This window comes from Lonchura striata, chromosome 12 (genome assembly GCF_050655825.1).
Source record: "Lonchura striata isolate lonStrDom1 chromosome 12, ASM5065582v1, whole genome shotgun sequence".
NCBI lineage: Eukaryota > Metazoa > Chordata > Aves > Passeriformes > Estrildidae > Lonchura > Lonchura striata.
Window position 1 is genome coordinate 3,159,907 of NC_140714.1, and position 21,270 is coordinate 3,181,176.

A 21,270-nucleotide genomic window follows, 5' to 3' on the forward strand; every position below is an offset into this window, starting at 1 on the left:
CTCTTCCCTGAAAACTGAAGCACCTTTGAGCTCACCTGCACAAGAGCTGTGGGGTTCTGGTGTTTCCCCAACACCTGATTTTGGTCATCACAGCTCCTGGCTTGAAATGTGAGGGCAAAGACTCTTGGAGTGTATTTTGATTTTGTTTAGAATTAAGATGTCTATGTTGGCAGCACAGGAATTTACATTTCATTTCAAATTAACTCCAGTGTGGTTTTGTGTATGACCTTTGAGCTAAGTCTCTTTTCTGTGTGCAAGGAAATGGTGCTGAAGTGTGTGAGAATGTTTGTCTGAATTTTCCCCTTAAATGTACTTCATGTTTTCATAATATTGTTCTTTCTTTATAGCCAAAATAAAGATTGAAATGCATTTCTCCTCTGAATGATGCTTCACTCACAGTTGATATCTTTTCTCTTTCCCAGATGATCTGAGAATGCATTTGTGTTTCTGTAAATGTATTTATTTACCCGTGTAGGGTTTGTTTGCAGGCAGTTTGTCAGGTGCCCATATCAGATTGATAACTTGATCACACACTATTGCTTTGGCTCCCTGGTGAGGGGATGGAAATTTTGCAAATCAGAGAATTAAAGGCTGCTGGAAGATGGGAATTCCAAAAGACTTGCCTGCATTCTTTCTCCATGGAAGAAGCCACTGGTAAATCTCACCCATCTTCTGGGGAGTCCAGTGCTGATTTACAAGAAATGTTGCAATTATTGGGCATTCACAGAGTTATTCCTGACAAATTTGGGCCCACAAATGCAGCGTAGGAATCAGCAGGGAATGCAAATCAGGTGCTTGAGTGTCTGACCATCTGTCATGTACAGTGTGGTTACTGCTTTTAACACAGCCTGGAAGTCACTGCTGAATTTACTTTGCTTTAAGTATCTCATTATGACAATCAAGGACTTTAAGCAAAACTGTTTAAAATCTCATTACTCTCTCTTTAGCCCCGTGCCTCAGATTAACTGGAGAAGAACTGACGGGCTGCCATTTCCAAGTAAAATAAAGCTGAGGAAATCCAATGGCATGATTGAAATCCCTAATTTCCAACAGGAGGACGCAGGGCTCTATGAATGCATCACTGAAAACTCCAGAGGCAAAAACATTGCCAGAGGACGTCTCACTTATTATGGTAGGAAACCTCTGTTCTGCCCCTCTCCCATCTTTCTTTACTCATGAAACACAAACTGCTCTGGGGTACTCTGGAATTTCCACTTTCTGCAGTTCCATCAGGCATTTGGGCTTAAAAATCCATGGCGTTTTAAGGGCTACCAGAAAATGAGAATTTCTGCAGGAGTTTCTTAGTAAGGTCTCTAAGAAATGGCTTAAAAGCTCACAAGGATTGCTGAGAGTAAAGTACAGTGTGCTCGTGCTTGGTTTTGTCCATGATGGAAAGACTTTTTTTTTTTTTAACATTTCTTCTTGGTCCATTGGCGAAACCTTCAATTTTCAGTCAATTGGATTTATTTGGGGGATCATTTAGGCCTCCCATTTATGGGAAGTACAAATTTTTTCTTGCTTTGTGAAAAGATTACCGATGGATATTCTCAATCCTGTGCTTTCAAAACAGCCAATTTTATTTTAAAATGAGTAAATAAATGGGAGGATATAATCCAGTATAGGAAATGAAATAATATGAAATTTTATAGCTGGAAAAAAAGCAGTCTCTTGTGCATTTGAGGCTATAGAGTGAAATGAGTATCAGCAAAGCACACTGGTGGTGGTGTAAAGCGAGAGTGATTTGCAACAAAGTGGTAATTGACAATTTTTGTTAAAGCCAGATCTCAGCAAATATAATTTTCTTTACTTCAATGGCAATTTAAACAGTGATTCTGACTCTGCCTTGGAATGTTTCCCTCATGGAGGAATATTTGAGGAAGGAGATGGGTTTTGAGTTGGATAAAGGCACAGAGCACAGCTCCTCTGCAGCTGGGAGCAAGTTCTTCAGTGCCTCTCCGTGGGGAGCTGCTGCCTGCTAGAACACACGGATTTTGGTCCATGAAGATTTTAGTTTGAGGCACAAGACACTTTATAAGGAGGAAGGAAAGGAAAATTTTGCTCCTTGCTAACTTCCAGATTAATCTTTACACTGAATTTTTTATGTTGTTGGAAATGTTCAAGGTCAGATTGGACAGAGGACTTGAAGCAACACAAGTTTTCCATGCACTGATTGCAATTTTGACTTTTTGGGAAATCCTACAGTTGACATAGGGCAATAAATCCAAGCTGCTTCACCTGCCAGTGCCCTCTGCCATGTCAAACCTGGCACTGTGCATTTGGTTTTATTAAATGACCTTATTTTCTGCTTGAAAGTTCCAGAGTTGGGGTTTGTGCATCATTTTGGCTCAACATTCCTATGGCAGTGTTAAATCAAGACAGTTGTGAGATACATCATTGGAAATTAGATATAAATTAGAGCAGATAAAAAATAAATGCAGAAATTAGATATAAAATAGAGTGGATTTGTTCATTAGTCCTTGTAATTGTAGGGATCCTGCCTCAAATTCTTCTTTGCTCATTAAAAGGCCACAGAGCTGAAATAAAGGATGTTGCCAATGAGCAAAAGCAGCCCAGCTGCAGTTGTGTAACAATGGAATCAGTGTGAATGTTTTCACTGCAAATCCAGGCAGGGATTTGAACCCTCGGATGGAGTTCACATTCCAGTAGGAATGGCTGCCCATGGTGGGAGTCATCCCTGATATGGATGTTTATCTTAGGAAGAATAATGAGAGCTGTAATGGCAGTAATGGCACTCCAACTGTTTCATTTCATTTGTTCTGCTTCATGGAACCCATTCTGCAGAATTAAATAGATTTAAGTAATCTTTCTTATTTTGGTGCTTGCTTTGTTGTTGCAGTTAGAATTCCAACAAGTTTGTTTTCGGGATAGGAGCATTTATAGCTTCTGTTGATAATTTGAAGTTTTATAACTGGAGATAATATCTTCTCATGGATATTCACCTCATCTGGTGCCAAAGCCCAGAAATCCGTCCCACTCAGCCTTCCAATAAAAGATCAATATTTAAGGAAGTTGTTCTAAAAGCAGATGAGGATTTGGGGGTAACTAATGCAATAAACCAAAGACATAAAGAATTACCCATCTGCCAGAAAGTACCAATGCTGTCAAAAATCCACAAATCTGTTTTTAGGGAGTGGTGGCTGCTGTTAGAACACTTTACTGGTGGAAGTTTAAGGCATGTCTGCTTATCAAACATAGAAAAATAGAAACATTATAAAGGTACACATATCTTTTTATTTCAATAGTGACAAGGTTCATTTTCCTCTTGGCAAAACAAAGCACATTTCTGCCTGACCCAGAAGAAAAAAAAACAGTATAAAAAGGACTGGGGTTAATGTTTTGCAAGTTGTCGTGGTGAAATAAAAATGAAAAATAAATCTTTAGGCAGAAAAACTATTGATAAAAATCGTTCGTGTACCTGAAAATTGGGTTTTTCTTTCTTTGCAAAGTTTAAGGATTCTTTGTAAATGTAACATAAAGCTGGTCCTAAACCAAAGCTTGAAACATTCATTGCTCTGCTACGAAGTGAAACACTCCTATTCTGATTTGTTTTATGACCTGAAACTGCAAAGTTTAAAATCTGTAAATCAGGTTTTCCAGTTCATAAATAGTTTGGTTAAAAGCCTTATTTTTTTATCCAATAATGAATTACAGCCTTGAAGCTTCAAAGCCCTTGAACACAGGCTCAACTTTACTCCTGTCCATTGTCAGTTTCCCAAGAATTCCTGTAAATCTGTCACATCTGTAACTCCTGAAAGAAATGAAATTAGTCTGAAAGAAATGAAATTAGTCCGTTTTACTATAATTAAGGTGTTTTTTAAATATAGCTCTCGACCCATAGTTGGTGTTGATAATTAAAATAGATATTCTAAACCAGATATTCTAGGTTCATTATAATACTCACAGACTATTAATCTTCCTTTTTTTCTCCTGAAGGATTTTATCAAGAAAAGCCTGACATCAAATGTTCAGCTTTTTATCCTTTTTAGAGTTCCAACATTTGTTAAATGCCAGTTTTCTACTCAGGGGAGTTCAGATTGTGCTAAAAATAGGACAAGATTATCCAACTTCGATTGAATGTAGAACCTGAAGATTTAAATAATTTGCTTTCCCTTTATTAGCGTGTTCATTTGTCATTGCTTTTAGCTTGCCATAAAGAGATAACAGAAATAAAAAAAGAATCCACAGAGATGTTTCATGGCACAGAAAAATGAGAGGAGATGAAACAATTGCATTTTTGTGGTTTAGGATGCAATTAAACACGAAGCAGGGTAAAGATAGGTAAAGCAATTAATTTAAAGTATAATTGAAGAAAATATATTCTTAATTAGCCCATGCTGATACACCAGAAGTCCTGCTTGGCAGTACAAGGTAAAATATTTGACAGGGAGAAAGAAATTCTGCTGCTGTTCTCCTTTTGCTCTGCAGTGCTGGGCTGTGATAGCGAAGACAAAATCCCTCAGGAATAAGTAGAATCTGCCACAATTTTTTTTTTCTTTTTTTTTTTTTAGTGTTTTAAAAAATACTGGTATATTTGTGGGAGTTTTTTTTTTAATAATCAGCAAAATCAAACTGAAACTGTTATTTGTGTAGGTGGAAGAATATCTCTGTTTAAAGGTTTTATCTGATAGCCTGGCTCTGTCCTGTGCTTGGCATGTCTTCAAAACATTGACAGCAAAGTTACAAATGACTACTGAGTTTGATCACCTAGAGTTTAATTGTTAATTCTGTCTAATAATATCATTTTCTCGCTGCCCAGACAAATAGTTTCTCTTCTTTTACATACTAAAGCTTTTCCCAGTGATTTGGAATTACCTGTTGCTTGGGGGCATTCTTATTTTCGAATGGGAGCCAAAAAATGGACATTTTCAGAGATGTGCCAGTTGCTTCTCCAGGTACAGCTGTCTCAGCAGAACAAAAGTGATTTTTGCTTGAATTCCCTTGGAGTTTTGAGGTGAAATAAGGGTTCATCCCTGCTGCAGGCATCAGTGGAGTGTCAGAGCCTGACCTAGAGACAGGAAAACTGCAGGTTACACTTTTGGGCTGGGTTTTTCCCCCACTTTGCTTCACAACTTCCCCTCTTGTGCTCAGGCAAGTTCCTTTTGCTCTTTTCTTGCCCAACTGCTGAGCTCCCCAGAGGTGTTTCAGAGATTTCCCGCCCAGCTTTCCTAGTGGAAATGTCAGAGTAAAAGTGTAAAAAGGAAGATTTTGTGTGAATCCCTGTTCTGGAGGAGCTCCCAAGAGAGCACAGAATTCCCTGCAGGAGTCATGGCCCTGAACTTCTGCCTTCCCTTCACTCCATTCCCCTGGCCTGTAGGATTAAAAGCAGATTTTTGCTGGATTCTCTCTGAAGGAGATAACACATAAAAATACCTGTTTCAATGCATTATGCGTGGTTAGCCCACAAATAATTCACAAATCCTAACACAGCCTCTGGAAGTGCCACTTCTTCACCCAAAAGCATCCCTGCAGATGATCTTCCTTCACATCAACCCCCAGGATGTCACGGAGGATTTTGAAAATCTGAAAAAATGGTTTTTCCTCCCTTTTTGACCTACAGGGAAGGCCTGGGGTGTACTGAAGCAATTGTTTCCTGCAGGCTTAACTGGCTGGAAGAGCAGGGTCATCATAACCACCAAAAAAAAGATGAGAGGCCTCTCGCTGGGATGCTTCTGATGAAGTTACACACTTGTTCTCTCCTTGCCTCTGGGACCACGAGCACTGCAAGGAATATTTTAGGCTCAAACAACTGAAGCAAAATGCAGGCTGGTGCTTTTCCAAGTGACTGGCCATGGAGCTGACGGCTAACCTGCTTTAGGAAATCACTTACCTACAAGCATTTCGTCCTGGGGGAGCTCCAGATGAATCTTTCATGAAGATTGCACAGCAAGTTCCCAAGAATTCTTGATATTATCCCAAAATACAGATTCTTGTCACAGCCTCAAATCCTGCACTGTGAACTCCTTTAAAATTAACTTCCAACCTCTTGGCTTACAGGACAATACCTATTTTTGTTTTTTTCTTTAATCTCAGCAATGATGTGCTGCCTGCTTGCCTGTTCCTTGCTTTAGGAAGAAGTGACTCCTCTCCTCAGGAAGATCCAGGTTTCACAATAACTCTGCAGTAGTTCCAGGAGAAAATGAGGTTTTATTAGCAAGTCTTCCTTCAGGAGCACGGATGTGGCAGTGGTGGTGGAATCAGATTTTTTGGGCAGTAAAAGTTGCCTGGCAGTGACTGAACCTTGAGAAGAATAAAGCTTTTTATTCAGGGTCCTTCAGGTGTCCTCAGGCAGAGCTGAACAAAGAGAGGCAGTGCTGGGCTTGGTCCTGTTTTTGGGAGGTGTCAAAGCATCAGAGCAGTGTCAGAGCTGCTGATACCTGACTTTCTTCCTCTGCACATGAAGAACTTTTATCCTGGCCAGGAGTCAGAGTTTTCCCAGCTGGAATTGCCCCTGCTGAGCTGCCTGATCAGTTTTGAGCTGGTTGGTCAAATTGTTCTCTTTCAAAGACACTGAAAATGGTGCTTTTCTTCCTGCTCAACTCCTCCATCAGGAATTGGAAGAGAAAAAGAGCCTTCCTCCAGGAAATCACTGAAGTCCCCATCAGCACTGTCTTGGGGATGGACAAGCAGCAGGAATTTCTCACCCTGTGCCTTGGGAAGCTGTTCTGTGCATTTCTGCTTTATTGTGTTGTGTGGGAACCCTCCTATGCAGAGTGCCTGACACAGTCCTGAAACAAGATTAGATAGACCATCATTTTTTTATTGGTAGAATTGAATCCAGGGCCTTTAGGCTTGAAAATAGATTATATATTTAATCTACTTTCAAGTGGAGATAGGCAGCAGATGTTAAATATTCCACATGTATGGATCCATCAGTAATTCAAGCACTGCTGAACGTTGCATAAATATTCAGGTGTGCAAAGTTCTCATTGTGTGGAGCCCTGAGGTTTCATTGCCTTGGCACATGTGGGGCAAACACTCCCAATGACAATGTGGGGTGAAGCAAGGGCTGTCTTGAACTCCAGTGTTGTAACATGGTCTTGGGATTAATTAATTAATTCCCAGTGAAATTGTACATCCATGTGACACAAAGATCATCCTGTCTTTTGCAGCTGACCTTGACAAAGAGGGTGCAAAAAATAAATTATCCCCAAGTCACTGAAAGGCGTGGGGAAAAAAAAGTAATATTCAGAGGGTGTCAGCAAATATTGGTTGAATTCCAGTATTTGTTAGTAGTTAAAACCTCAGTGAATACATCGTAGGAAGCTCTTCTGTAAGAAGTTAACCCCAAATATGGATATATAAATCATGAATAGATTAATAATCATTATCATACAAGCCTGGTGCTGTACATGGTCCTGTTGAGGTCTTTCCACTGCATTGCAGAACTGGGATTGAAAGGAAATTTCCATGCTAGGAAATGAAGAATATTTTAAAATGGAATTAGTGCCAGCCCTGGTCCAGAGCTGGTGCTGTGGCAGAGGAAAGGTTCAGCTCCCAGCTGTGCCCATGGGCAAATTATTAATTCTCTGGCCTGAATTAATTCCATTGTAGTGGGAAGTTCACTGAGAATTAATTTGACCTTCTGTCCTTCCTACACTCAGGTATTAAATAATGTTTTCCTACATCACCAGGGACTTGTTTTCTCCCTGTTGTTTACATATGAGGGTGGTAAGAGATTTTCCTGAATTACTGACTTAAGATAAGCAAATTGACTCTGGAAAATTCTTCGCCCATAGCTAAGAGTTTGCAGCCAAGTTTCATCCTGCTCTTTCATCTGTTTTTTCCATAGGCCATGTCCAGTATTTTTCTTTTCTTGGAGAAATAGCATAGGCTGAGATGATAAACTTTCTAGTAAATTAAATAAATTCAAAGAAAATTCACAAATTACCTATAAGATAGCATTGAACTGATGTGTGAAACAGCACTAAAGGAATAAAAATAAATTACTGTTGTCTTTCATGCATTGATGTTTATTTGCCAAGTGAGCTTTCTCCTTCTTGTGAAAGCTGTAATGGATGTTTTAAATATCTGTGCAGTTTTAACTGTATTTTGGGTAATTCTGAAGGATGTCTGGTATTATTGCTTCAAATTTTGGCTTAAAATAATAGTGATTTTTATGGACTTTATTCTACTGGTTTGAATTACCCAAATTCTGTGCCAAGACTTCTGCTTTCAAAAACAATCTCATATATCCATGTTTTCATCCAGTTAAGTGCTGCCTTGCATTAGAAAGCAATTTAGATGGTATTTAGCACTAAGGCTGACATACCATTATTTTTTTTTTAGGACTTAAAGGATTCTCTTCAGCATTAATTTGATGATTTAGCCACATCACTTATTTAATTTCAGTGTTGCCATTAATGTCTTTCTCTTACATTTGCCTCGATTGCAAAATGATGTCCTTTAATCATTTGTGATTTTAATACTGGTTTCACTAGTCCAGCTTTAGTGATCTGTACTCTCTGTTTTCTTCTGGTTTAGTGCTCATAATAAAAATGTGCAAGGGGAATAATAAGTGATTTGTGTCATCAGGGGGGATTGAAGCAGGGCCAGGGGGAGGCTCTGTTGGTGCAGGAGATGGATGAGGTCTGTGCCCATTAATTAACCCTTTGGTTAATTTGGTTCTGATCTGGAGCAGTGGCTCGTGAGGGTCTTTGTTGTGTGTTCTGCCTGCAGCAAAGCCTCACTGGGTCCAGACCATAAAGGATGTGGAGGTTGCTGTGGAGGACACCTTGTACTGGGACTGCAGAGCAAGTGGGAAGCCCAAACCATCCTACAGGTGGCTGAAGAATGGGGAGCAGCTGGCAATAGAGGTAACAATCTCTTGGGAAGAAGTGGTGCTGTGTAAAATTAACAATATCCCTGCAAATAAGAGAACCCAGAGTTTCCTGGTATTGGTCAAGGGAAGTCTTTGATCCAGGGTTTGTATTTTTTGATGAGAGCGTCCCGATGAAACCTCTATAGCTGCAAAGACAAATAAATTATGTTGTGCAGAAATATTCCAGCTAAAAGCAGATTCAAAAACAATAGAACCACAGAAAGAAAGATGTAAGGAATGACTGGAGGAGGAAATTTAATAATGTTGTAAATAAAGAACTATAAATAAGGGATGGAGAGCTTGAAGATGGAGAGCTTGAATTATTTTACTATATTTGTGCTGGCGTTTCATTAAAGGCAGTAAGAAAATATTTTTCCAACTTCTTGACAAAACTCCTGAAGATTTAAGGGTTTACCACTACATGTTGCAAAGAATGGAATACAAGCAGCAACATAACCTAGATATTTGCTTTAATGCAGTTGTCATCATAAATTAATTGAAAGTAATACATTTGTTAACAGGGAAGAGAGGTTGAACTTAGAAGGGGAAAGGTCAGAAATGCAGAACAGGACCTGATACCCCTTATTTATTGATTTTAAATCTCACTGCTTCATTGGAAAACAGCCCCTCTCAGGTTGTCAGGAGTATGAACGCCAGGCACTTCTGCCCTTGGCCAGTGCCTTGTGCTCAGCACTGACTTTTGGGGAGAGAGGACCTGCTCAGGTGAATTCACTGGATGGTTCTGAGGAATGAGCAGAGCACTGGAAAGCATTTCTTACATCCGTGCTGGCTGATAGGAGTGGTGGTGTTTTGTGGGCAGGTTAGATGAGGGAGCACAGATCTCCTCTGGGTGATTTAAGAGCTTTGCTGCTGTGTCATACAGAGTCACTGAGGTAATGGGCTTTTTTTACCTCAGGAAGTACAAAAATACCTTGGAATCATTCAGTCTTCCCCTTCCTCCAGTTCAGAGTGTTGCTGTCCAGCCTTTTGGCTGTGGCTTCTTCTGGAAACAACAAGGGAGCTCTTTGAGAGCCAGCACTGGCAGCACCAGAGGAATTCTGTGTGTGCAGGAATCAGGTGTCCTCTGCTCCCTCCTGTCTCCTTCACAGACACCTCTGGGGTTGTTCCACTCAGCCCTCCCCTTCTCCATGGACAAAACTTCCCTAAGAGCAGCAGCTTGGGATGCCCCAGAGGAGATCAAGACATGGGTGCTCAGCTTTTTTCCCCTTTGGGATTTTTTTCTGTCTGTCTGGGTGTGCGCCTGTCCTGTCAGGGAAGGAGCTGAGCTGTCCTGGAGTCCCCCTGTCCCAAAAACAGCCCTTGGAAAATACTTCTGGGCAGGCCCTTTGGGGTTTTGTGCATTTCTGTGCCTCTGTTTTCCCCCAAAGGTTGTTCCCCAAAGCTGCTGCTCCTTCGGTTCTGGTTCTTTTTGTCACCATTCTGCCACTCAGATTAGTCACTTCTGCTGTAATTGAGCTTTCCGAGGATAAGCAAGGTGAGAAGTCCCAGATACTGGAATAGCTGTGCTGGCTCCAAGGCACTTTTTTGCGTCTTTGGTGTAATGGCTGCTGGAATTTTTTCTGCAGTGTTCGAGCTCATTAGCAAGTGGCACATGTGAAATCTCTTAAATAGTGTGAAATGCCAGGGCCATCTGCACTGTTTGGATACTCTGAGGGGCTGGTAGGATTCTGTCAGTCTTGCTGGAGAAATAAAAGGGCATTTGAGATTGCCAGACCTTGGTGTAGCTGGGCAAATTTGAAGAATTACTTCATACACTGCATCAATCTCCATATCTGGTCACCACTGTTGTACCATGCTGCAGCTCTGTTACTTCTTTTAGAACTGTTCTCATGATTATGCTTTTGCATTTACGCTATTTGTTGTATTTATGCTGTCCTATTTCTATTCCTTACTTATTTTAAATTTTTCACAGGAAATATATCATCAATAAAGATATTTTTCTTAATATTCAGGGAAGGATCCAAATTGAAAATGGTGCACTTACAATATCAAATCTAAATCTGACAGATTCTGGCAGATACCAGTGCATAGCTGAAAATAAACATGGTGTCATCTCTTCGAGTGCAGAGCTCAGGGTTGTAGGTAAGATGTTCCTTTTTTCACTAAAACACAAACCTCATTATCTCTCTCCACACCCCCCCATAATTGCACCTCAGATTTAACTCACTCAGCTGCTGCCACTGAAATAAAACGTTTTTGTCACCCTGATGTCTTTATCTGCAGAGCTGAGGAGTTGAGTCATCAGCTGCCAGAGCATTTTCAGGCCAGTCATTCATTTAAAAGGGAGCAGGATAAATTATTCACGAGGGGAAGAGTGAGGATGGAGGTTTGGGATTGAAACCTCTGGTGTGATGTGCTGATTCTGGTTCCTGAGCTGCTCTCACCTCTGTGGGAGGCTCAGGGACACCATGGGGTTAAAAACCTCTGTGTGCAGCCCTCCAGGAGCAGGGACAGGGGTGACATTCACCCACCCAGCCTGGGGCTGGAGTAGTCACAGCTCTCTGTTTGAGTGTCTTGGGACTCACACCCCTGTGCCAATTCCCCCTCCAGCACATCCAAACTGAGCTGTAGCTGGTTTTTTTGGGGACACAGGATATTTCCTTTGTGCTCTGGATGATCACACAAGGCTCAAACACTGAATTTCCTTTCCAAGTTCAGTGTTCCTGTAGGGAGAGCCTCCTCGGAACTGGATTCATGGAAACCTCACTCAGAACGAGCTGCCCTGTGAATTCCTGTCATCTGGCACCTGGAACTGGGAACCTTCCAGTTCCCTGGGGTTCAGTGAGCCTCTAATCAAACATTGATTAGATTGATCAGATAAATCTGCTCCCTTCAGCAGAGCATCCTCTTGGGCAGGAGCTGAACATGAAACTGGGTTTGTTGAGCTTTGGTGGTTCTGTTCTTGCCTTGTTGGGTGCTCACCTGCACAGCTGACACCTTTGGTGGCAGGATGAGGTACAAAAAAGGAGGAGAAAATGCATAATTGCCCAATAGAAGATCTGTCTGAACTAACTAATGGTGTTAATTATCTTTGGAATCTCAGAATGCTCATGTAAGTGCTAACTAGTAGTATCATTAATATCATTAAAAGTGCTTTATTTCACTGCTACTCCCCGTTCTGTTTTAGCTTCTGCTCCAGATTTTTCCAAGAGTCCAATGAAGAAACTGATCCAGGTTCAGAGAGGCAGCACAGTTGATTTTGAGTGCAAACCCAAAGCTTTCCCTAAGGCCAAACGTTCCTGGAAGAAGGGAGGTGAGCAGCTACAGGAAAATGAAAGGTACCACGTTACATTGGTTTATTTGTTTTAATCTTACAAGAAGCTTTTGTGTGTCCTTTTATGCAGTAGTGTCAGCTGTAGATCCAAACACTTGTAAAGTCTCTCTGAAGTCTGGCTGGCCTGGAGATTTTTGCTTGGGTTTTTTTTTTTGTTGTTTTTTTGAGAGTGCAAGTCTGCTGCTTTCTCTGAGGTCAAGGGTCACATTTGTTTTCAGTTTAATGTAGAATTGAGCATGATTTAGAGAAAAAGAGGTACTGATAGAAAACTGTGAATTCAATGCCTGTACAAAAATACTAAAAGGCTTCAGCAAAATGCTCTGGAAATGTTGGCAAAGGAGCATTTGAGGTGTGTTACAGCCATGTGGGTGATATAGCTGAGAAAAGAAAGAAAAGTTAATTTGGAGGTCAAGAGTAGCAGATGAAAACATGAAAAGGAAAATGCACTTCCAGGTCCTTTCCAAGATCCTACCAGGGATAACAGATGCCATCATTGTTTATGTTTATTTGTGAGGGTTAGGGTGATAGTGGATGTGTTTTGGGGTTGTAATTCTCAGGGGAGAGTTTGGGATTCACCCATGCCCCCAGCTATTGATTTCCAACAGCATATAAATGGATTTTTTCCAGCAATACCCATTCAAGCATTATTGAATTAGTCATAAACTGAAAGTGCACGTGTGCTGGTTAAATTGTGTAAAAAGATAATGCAGGGTGCTCCCACACTGGGTGTTGCTGACTTCCCAGCCTTTCTGTCCTACATTTCAGTATTTACAGAGCCTGGGAGCTCCAGGGAGTGAGCTGGGGTGGCACAGGAGCTCCTTGGAGGAGAGGGGTGATGGGGATGGCTGCAGTCAGTGTGGCACTTTGGGCATGCCAGCTGCAGCGTGTTGCCCTGATTTTTAAAAGCATTAAGTTTCCTTTTATAGTTCTAGGAAAGTTTTTAAGTTCTCATAAAACTTCTTCAGCCTTCTGATAATGTTTGCATATTTCTACTGCAGTTCTCACGCACTGTTTATGTAAATAATGATTGTTTTGCATTCTTCTTTATGAGAGGAGAGAATTGATGGACTGGTGGTTTGACCAGTGTGGTTGGAGAGGTGGCAATTCCATCCTCCAATCCACTGTCACTTTTGGAATTCTAAATACCAGATGTCCGAATAAAACTTCCTCTTTTTTGTCTTTGAACTTGCCAGCCTTCTGTGTACTCATTTCGTGTCCAATAGCGACAGGGGAGCCAGAAGTGGTTTTTGGGAGCTCAGTCTGGGTTAGACAAAATTCTTCTGGTCCTATTTAGGCCTCAGATTCAGTCAAAGAGAAAACAGAAAATTTCTAACTAGGCAGAAGCCTGAGAAAGTGCTGAAAGAGAATGTAAACAAGTTCTTTATCTCTCTTATTGTTCACATTGTTTATAGTTAAGTTTTACTACTGTATGTCATTCACTGCACACCAATAGTTTGAAATGTTTTCACTTCAAGACCAGTAGAATTAGTCTACATGAAGCTCTGTATAAAAGAGAGATATATTTTAAAATAAATCAGTTATACTCTCACCTTCTGAGTGGAGTCATTTCATTCCCATCCTGTCTCAACAGTGTCAGTCCTACTATTGTAAATGCAGGCGAACCCAATGGTAAGAAATGAATGATGTCTGACTCAATTCAGAAGGATGAATTATTTCTTTATTATAACTATGCTAAAATACATTAATGTACTATATAAAAGGAGGATACTAAAACTACATACTGCTTTCTCTGACTCTAACACAACTGGTGACCCTCTCCGAGAGCCCAGCCCCAGGTGGGTTGGATTGGCCATCAGCTCAAACAATCCTCACCAGAATCCAAAGAAATCACCCCAGGTAAACAATTCTCCAAACATATTCCAATAGGAAAAACAAGGAGCAGAAATAGAAATTGTTTTCTCTTTCATTTCTCTTTGTGCACCTCTATGAAAAATCCTGAGAGGGAAAGAAATGTGCTTGCCACATCCTACTCCTGTAAAACACCGTGTTGTGCTTTTCTTCTGCAGTTTTTAAACACAGAAGTTTTTTCCCAGATAGATAAAACCTGGAAGAGGCTTCAGTGGAGACTTTAATTTGTGCCATCGTAAGGCTGGAGCTGTCTCCTTGTACCCAGAAGCTTTGGGCACTGCCAGCTTTGCCCTGGCTCTTTGTTCACAGGGGCCTCAGGAGTTTTTATGTGTTCTGGTGTTAAGTGTTGTCAAATGTGACAATTTGGCAGAAGTTGGGGCATCTGCTGCTGCAGAGCTGGACGTGGTGCCACAGCCTCGCTGGCTGCCTGCCTGCAAGCAGGCCAGCAAAATCCCTTTCAAAATAGCACTGCCGGGTTATTGAATACTTCCAGCCTTTAATTTAACAATATTAATGTGTTAAATTAAACAGTGACCTCTAAAATTCCTGTGAAACTTGTTGCCTTTTGATGGATCTCAATCAGTTTTGTCACTGCTTTTGTAAAGCGTGTGTACAAAACACACAGCACCTGATTTTGTCTGTTCAGGAAAATTCCCAGCTTTTGTCCCAGTTCCATTTCCATAAAAAGAAGAATGGTATCAGTTTAATTTGGGGTGATAGTACCAGGCTGAAGAAATCAACACTCAGTTTCCAAAAACGAATTGAATATGATGCTGCCTGCTTTAGGTTTATGAACATAAATTACAGCTGTTTCTTCTGCCAAGTGCAGGTAATTCCAAAATATGACCCAGAACGTGCATTTTTGACAATATACCGTAAATGGCTTCCAGAGGAAGCACAATAACCAGGCAGTAATCCTGAATTAATCTAAATGAAATAAACTTGCCTTTGGAGAAGAGCAGAGTGAGGTTCTTTGCAGAAAACCCTGGAGTTCATTACTGTCTGCTGTGAATAATTGCAATTCGTGAATTTCATGCAGTTCTACAAATTCCTGCAATTCTGGAAAGGGTTTCAAATTAGCAGTACATTTTTCAGCCCTGAACTCCAATTCCAGTGGAGAAATCTGCTGGGGAGGGTTTTCTCTTCTTTAATTGCAGCAAGCAGGAGGAATGAATTCCTTCCACAAGGGAGGTCCAGCATAGACAACACCTGGGAGAGATGGGGAGGCAAAAGGAGCTGAATTTTAATTCCATTTGCAGCAGCTTGGCTAGAATTTGTATTTATTAAGAAAACTCCTATTTGAATAATAAAGATAAAGCACAAATACTTGAATTTCTTGTCACCAGCGAACTTGGGTTTCACTGAGGTACTGACCACAGTGCTTTAGTAAAGCCTGAGAGAGTTTCATTTTGATGGCACTGTTGCTCTTGTTCTTAATTTATTTTTAAATGGTGCTGCTTTTTCCGTATGTAGAAGATTTGGATAATGACTCAGTAAATTTTAATTAAATGAGCTGAATATAGTGTGTCTTGTGGAGGGGAGAAAATATAATTCAAAATGGATTCATGAGCTCTGGGCTGAGAAATCACTCAGCATTGAAGAAAGCAATCTTGTTCCTTGTTAATTTTGCGAAGTATGTGATTTATTTTTTTTTCTAGAATATCTTTAATAAAGAGAGCTAAACATTAAAGAGCAGTGGAGTGCAGAGAGCAGTGAAAGCATAGGATAACATGCAGAAGGAAAGACAGAAAATGGGAATTAAATTTATCAGGTGCCTGAGACACTTCCACCTCCAGATGGATGAATTTTTGTTGTCTTTTTATCCTCCAGAAAAGGAGGATTAGATGCTTAACTGAGGTTAAATGTCCCTGATGTTGTTTTAACTCACCAAAACCAGAATAAATACTAAAACAGCTTCTGTCCAGACATAACCCCTCCAAGATCTAAATGTTTTATGCTTGTACATAAATTTTAATTTTCACTTTGTACTTATAGCCACTGCCTGTGGGCTGAAATGGGTCTGAAGTCCTGGCTCAAACACTTGACTAGAAGAGGGCTAAAAACCAGCTTTTAAAAATAATTCACCTATAAACAAGTTCACCTTTTTTCCTAGATATTTCTACATTTACTAGGACTTGAAAAAGATGAGAAGATGCTGTAAAAACTTCACTGAAAGACTTCTCAGTGGAATTCCCTTAGGAAAACTCCAGTTTTAGCAGCTTTCATTGTGGCCAAGTGATGGCAAATTAAAGGAGGAAAGAAATAATTCCTGATAAAAAATGGCACTACACTTAAAAGTATTAGTTAATGGTTTTAGCTTCCTTGCAATTTGAATTCAATATTTTTATTCATTTTGTGTTACAGTTTGAAGTGCTGTGATGTGAAAAGTAATGCATTTACTTACCAGCACTTGCATAGGATTTTATTTTGCTGACTTGCCTGTTAATTAATCTGCTTTAATTTAGCTGGAATTTGATTGCTACATTAAAAGACAGTTTTGACCCACTTTTCCACTGTTCCTTTGCATTGAAGCGTTATGAAATGAGAAGGAATGTGTTTGTGTTTATTACCATATCAATAAGGATCTAAAATAGTTGTGTGTGGTATTGGTTTTTTTTGTTGTTGTTTTTTGAGGGTTTTTTTGATGGGGTTTTTTTTTGGTGTTTTTTTTTTTTTCTGAATAATCTGAGAAATGAAGCAGGCAGTGATTCCTGAGTTTGCTGGTGTTTGATAGTTCATTGCCTTGGGAAGATGAACAGGTCTGCAGTCATTAACAGCTGCATTAGTGACACCAACTCTCAGTGGAGACCCATTCTGTCTTCTCTCTCTAAATATCAATATAGAAAGAGGTATAATTTTTAAATAATTGTATAAAGAGATACAATTTCTCTCAAGTCAGGAAGCCCTAAGTCCTGAAGCTGTTTATTCCTTCTCCCCATCCTGCTAACCTCATTTTCAGGGTGTGAGTTTTATTTGACTGTAGAGAAAAAGAATCTTCCCAAACATCAATTTCCCCCAGTTTTTCTCAGGAATTAGTGAGAGATGATGAGTTTGTCAGTGATGCTTCGATCTGATGACCAAACAGGTCCTAAATCCATCTCCAGCTGGAATTGAGGTGGATTTAGAACCATCACTCCCCACCATGGTCCCTTTTGAAATTTTTGTGCTATTTGCCAGGGTACCAGAAGGGTGCAGGTTGTGGAAAATGGAATTTCCATGGAAAATTGTTGGCCTTAAATAAAATGTTTTGGAAAAACACCTGTAGATATAGGAATGCCAAAGGCTGGATTGTTGTTTGTGTGTGTAACAGGTCTGGGTCTCTCCCTGACAGTATTCCAGCACCGTGTGTGAATATTGAATAATTCTATTTAAACTAAAAGCTGTTGTTTGTTGTTTGTCTCCCGTTCCAGCAGGAGGGGCAGAGTTATTTTTGAGTTTGGGAGTTTCCATAGGCTCTGAGCTGCATTTAGTGTTTTGTAATTGGAAAAAGTGGAGCATTGCTCTTTTTCTAATTTACCAGTAAAGATTTTATTTCGACTATATTATTTTTCTCTAATTGATTTTATTTTTCATGTATTGTATGCTTTTTGTTTTTAATTCTAGAAAAAAATTATTCTTAATTATATATCAGGGTTTTAATAAGCTTTCTGTTTAATTATTTTAGTCAAGCTAGGCTTGCAGGTAGCTCAGAGCACTCTAAAAGTGATTTGTTTTAATTAAACAATAGACATTTTTCATGTTTATTCCATGATCTTGCTTTTTCCTTTATTTTGATCTTGGCCTTTGTCAACACTTGGGGTTTCTTTAATTTTGTATTTTTTCTGTTGGAAATTGCATCAAAGTAGATGAAGCCTCAGCTAGAAAGTGCACCAGCACTTGCTTGTAACCACAATTGATATATTTTAACACCTTTTTTTGATGTCATTCTAATTACCTCTAAAATGTATCACTCATGTCTTTAACACATTTAAAATACCTATAAACCATATGGCACGGTTTAATTAATTTCAAATGTTCCATCTAACACGAAGTGCAGCCAAATATGACTGAGGAATTTTCCAAAACAAGTTAATGAACCTCAGGGAAGTCACTGGTGAGGCACATCCTCCCTTGAAAAAGCACCTCAAATGCCACCCCATCAGCTGAGGAGCCTCAGGATGCTTTGTGGTGATAAATGGATTAAACTTCCTCTCTTTCTGCTTCTGTCTGTTGTTCTAACAGGGTGACTTGTTATCTCTTGTAATTTGCATCTGCTAATTTCATTATTGCACCACCTCTGCCCAGAGGAAGAGTAGCTCAGCTCCAGCACTGAGAGCCGAAACACCCTTTTTAGGGAAATACAAAACGCAATTTGAACTCATTAAGAGAAAAGCCTTTAAAAGTTGTATTTATTTCTGTGTTGCAATTCCAAAAATTCCCTTTTCCTTGTACGCACTGCTGCTTTCAGAGGGTGAAATCAGCCTCCAGGGAGCTTTGGGTTTGCTGCTGAGTGGGGCAGTGGAATTCCAGAGCCCTGGTGTTCTCCCACTGCTGGGATTTGCATTTAGGGAATGTGGGTTTGGGTCAGAGGAGTTAAGTGTGCAGGATAGGATCATTGATTGACCCTTTCATGAAGAAATTTGCCCCAAAATCCAGTCTTCAGCTTCTGTTTATTGTTATCTTATCAAAACTTCAGCACGCTCTCTGCACCAGACTCTGGAAAACCAGCACAAAAATGGTCCCAGAAGTTCAGTTCCAAGGTCTTCTGAGGCTGAAGTGAAACAAAGCTAGCCAACTGAGGAATGACACCTAGATTATTTTCCCTTTTAACCCAATAACTGATCACTCAATGCCTGCAGTGCAGATTTTTCTGCCCAATTGCAAGATGCCACCCAAACCCATGGAGAAGAAGGAAGAAGAAGGCAAAGAAGAACAACCTGCCTCTGCCCTAAAACCTCCACCTTGCTTCATATCCATTCCTATATTCTAAAAACCTAAACTCTTAAATTTTCCACCCTGTGATATCACACACTTCTAACCAACTCCACACCCATAATCCCAGTGCTATTAATCAATTTTGGAAGTCTGTCACTATTGGATACTAAATGAATACACAGAAGCTTGGTAAATTCAAAAGAGAAAAAGACACAGTTTTATTCAAACATCTGGTATTTATAGAATTCCAAAGGTGACAGTGGATTGGAGGATGGAATTACCACCTCTCCAACCACACTGGTCCAAAGATCAATCAATCGTTTCTCTCCACCCACAGAGAAATATGTAAACTATTCTATTTATACATGAAATTGTGTGGAAACTCGTGACTTTCAAATATGTAAACATTATCAGAAGGCTAAAAAGTTTTATGAGAACTTTAAAACTTTCCAAAGAACCATAAAAGAAAACTTAACGCTTTTAAAAATCAGTTTAAAACTCTCAGCATCCAAGATTCCAACACTTTTGCACTGAATGAAGCAGCAGGTGGACGTGAGCAGACAAAACCCTCCCAGCTCTTCTGAGGGAGGGAAGGTGGCAGTGTCAATTTTGGTGGCATTTTCTGCCTTTTCAGCTGGCACTGCCCCTGAAAGTGAGCAGGACTCAGGCAGTGCAGGCAGAGCTTTGCCTGGAGAGGGTTTGTTTGCTGCTCTCTTCATTCTGCAGCTCAGTTTCCAAATTTCCAAATCACCACCCAACCAGGGTGCTGTGCTCCAGTTTGGTACCTCTCAGATGGGTTGACGGGATGTGAGAGAAAAGCTCTGCAGCTCTTTTGACTTGGGCATATCAGGAAAATGGGCATTTTCTAAAATCTGTTAATTACTGTGGACATTTTAATATATATTCAGTTATTTTGCTGCTGCAGGTTGTCTTAGGGCAGAAGTCCCTGCAGCTGTGGACAGAGCAGATGGGAGGACAAGAAATAGGGAAAAAGGGAGTCAAATCAGCCTTACCTGTGCATCAGCAGTGCTGCTGTCACCTCAGCTGTGGGGACATTCCTGCTCCTCTGTCCCTCTATGAATTTTCTTCTCTCCACATCTTTTATAAGCACCTTCCTGCTTTTCCATGCTCTCACTGTGGGAGGTTGTGTGGGGTGAAGGGAATTTGCTGTCCTGCAAGTCCTTCCACAAAGGAAGTTCGTGAACAACCCCATGGAGTTGTCATGGTAATCACAGTTATTTCAAAGTTGCTGTGCAAGATTGCTTGAGGTAAACAACAAAAGAGCTGAAAATTATTCCAGTTCCCATTGGTGCAGCTAAAAAAGATGGAGCTCACATGGGATTTCTCTCTTTCACACCCATACATGTGCCCACATCTCTTAAAAAATTGGTTCTACTGTTGTCCAAAGTAATACATGGTTGGGTTCTGTCACTATAGGACACGAGAAAGCACAACACGAGCCACTGCAATGGCAAGGTAAAAAAGAAGAAGGTTTATTTTCTGACTCCAACTTTTATACTTTTCCAAAGGTGACAGTGGATTGGAGAGTGAATGGGCCACCTCTCCAAAGACATTGGACAAACCACCAGTACATCAACTTCCTCCACCCCCACGAAGGCATGCAAAACAATATGTTGTTTATAGAAAATGTGTGGGAAAGTTTTCTAACAGAATGTAAACTCAGAAGGCTTTAGAAAATCTTAAGAATCAGGGCGACAGGTTCAAATTTGTTGCGCATTATCAGTGGATGGCCACAACATTTTCAAACCCCAGCTTGGTGATTGCCCTGCTTTCAGCTGGCAGAGTTCATTTTCATCCTAACTGTTGATAGAGTTTAATACATGAGAGATCAACAGTGAAGCCTGAAAGCATTTTGTCTACAAATGCTGTGACTTTCAGAATCTCCCCGTAATTTTTCAGGGTCAGTCTGTTAAAGGATGGAGGACTGAGGATAGCCAACGTCACCAAGGGGGATGCTGGCAGCTACACCTGCCTGGCCACAAACCAGTTTGGAACAGCCAGGGGCTCCACCAGCTTGGTAGTTACAGGTGGGTGAGCTGGGACACGGGCGCTGGGAGTGGAATTGCAGCCTCTGGGAGCCTGCAGTGGAGTGTAAAGAGTGTGAGAAGTTATTTATTTAATGTATAAAGATGATAGCTGTTACAGCTCTTTCATTAGTGTAAAAGACACCGAGGGATTTTTCTGTCTTTGACAAAGATATTTCTCAGATGTGAGGGAGTTCTGAGCACTTCCCTCCCTCCTCTCACTCCTCTAAACACTAAATAGTGCAATTATGCTTTTAAGTTCGTGGGGGTTTTTAATTTGTTATAAAAAAACATGTCAATCAGAAAAA

The 21,270-nt window shown here is 40.3% G+C and overlaps 1 protein-coding gene and 1 long non-coding RNA gene across 8 annotated transcripts in view; one reads left to right on the forward strand and one right to left on the reverse strand.

Moving 5' to 3' along the window:
- Positions 1-21,270, forward strand: part of LOC110475079 (contactin-3) — a 103,688-nt gene that overhangs the window by 65,880 nt on the left and 16,538 nt on the right. For all 5 annotated transcript variants that reach the window (XM_077786187.2, XM_021538960.4, XM_085590292.1 and 2 more), the window contains 5 exons: positions 948-1,132; positions 8,698-8,834; positions 10,813-10,942; positions 11,988-12,138; positions 20,838-20,965. In XM_077786187.2, coding sequence (XP_077642313.2) covers positions 948-1,132; positions 8,698-8,834; positions 10,813-10,942; positions 11,988-12,138; positions 20,838-20,965 — 731 coding nt within the window. The remainder of the gene's footprint in view (positions 1-947; positions 1,133-8,697; positions 8,835-10,812; positions 10,943-11,987; positions 12,139-20,837; positions 20,966-21,270) is intronic.
- Positions 1,128-20,842, reverse strand: LOC110475080 (uncharacterized). Of its 3 annotated transcripts, none has more exons than XR_002466211.4 (3): positions 19,931-20,842; positions 5,849-6,746; positions 1,128-5,026 (listed from the first exon to the last, which is right to left on the reverse strand). It is a non-coding gene; the product is annotated as an uncharacterized LOC110475080 (long non-coding RNA). The 3 variants fall into 3 exon arrangements; XR_014958100.1 differs by having other exon boundaries at positions 5,849-8,985; XR_014958101.1 differs by having other exon boundaries at positions 5,849-12,511.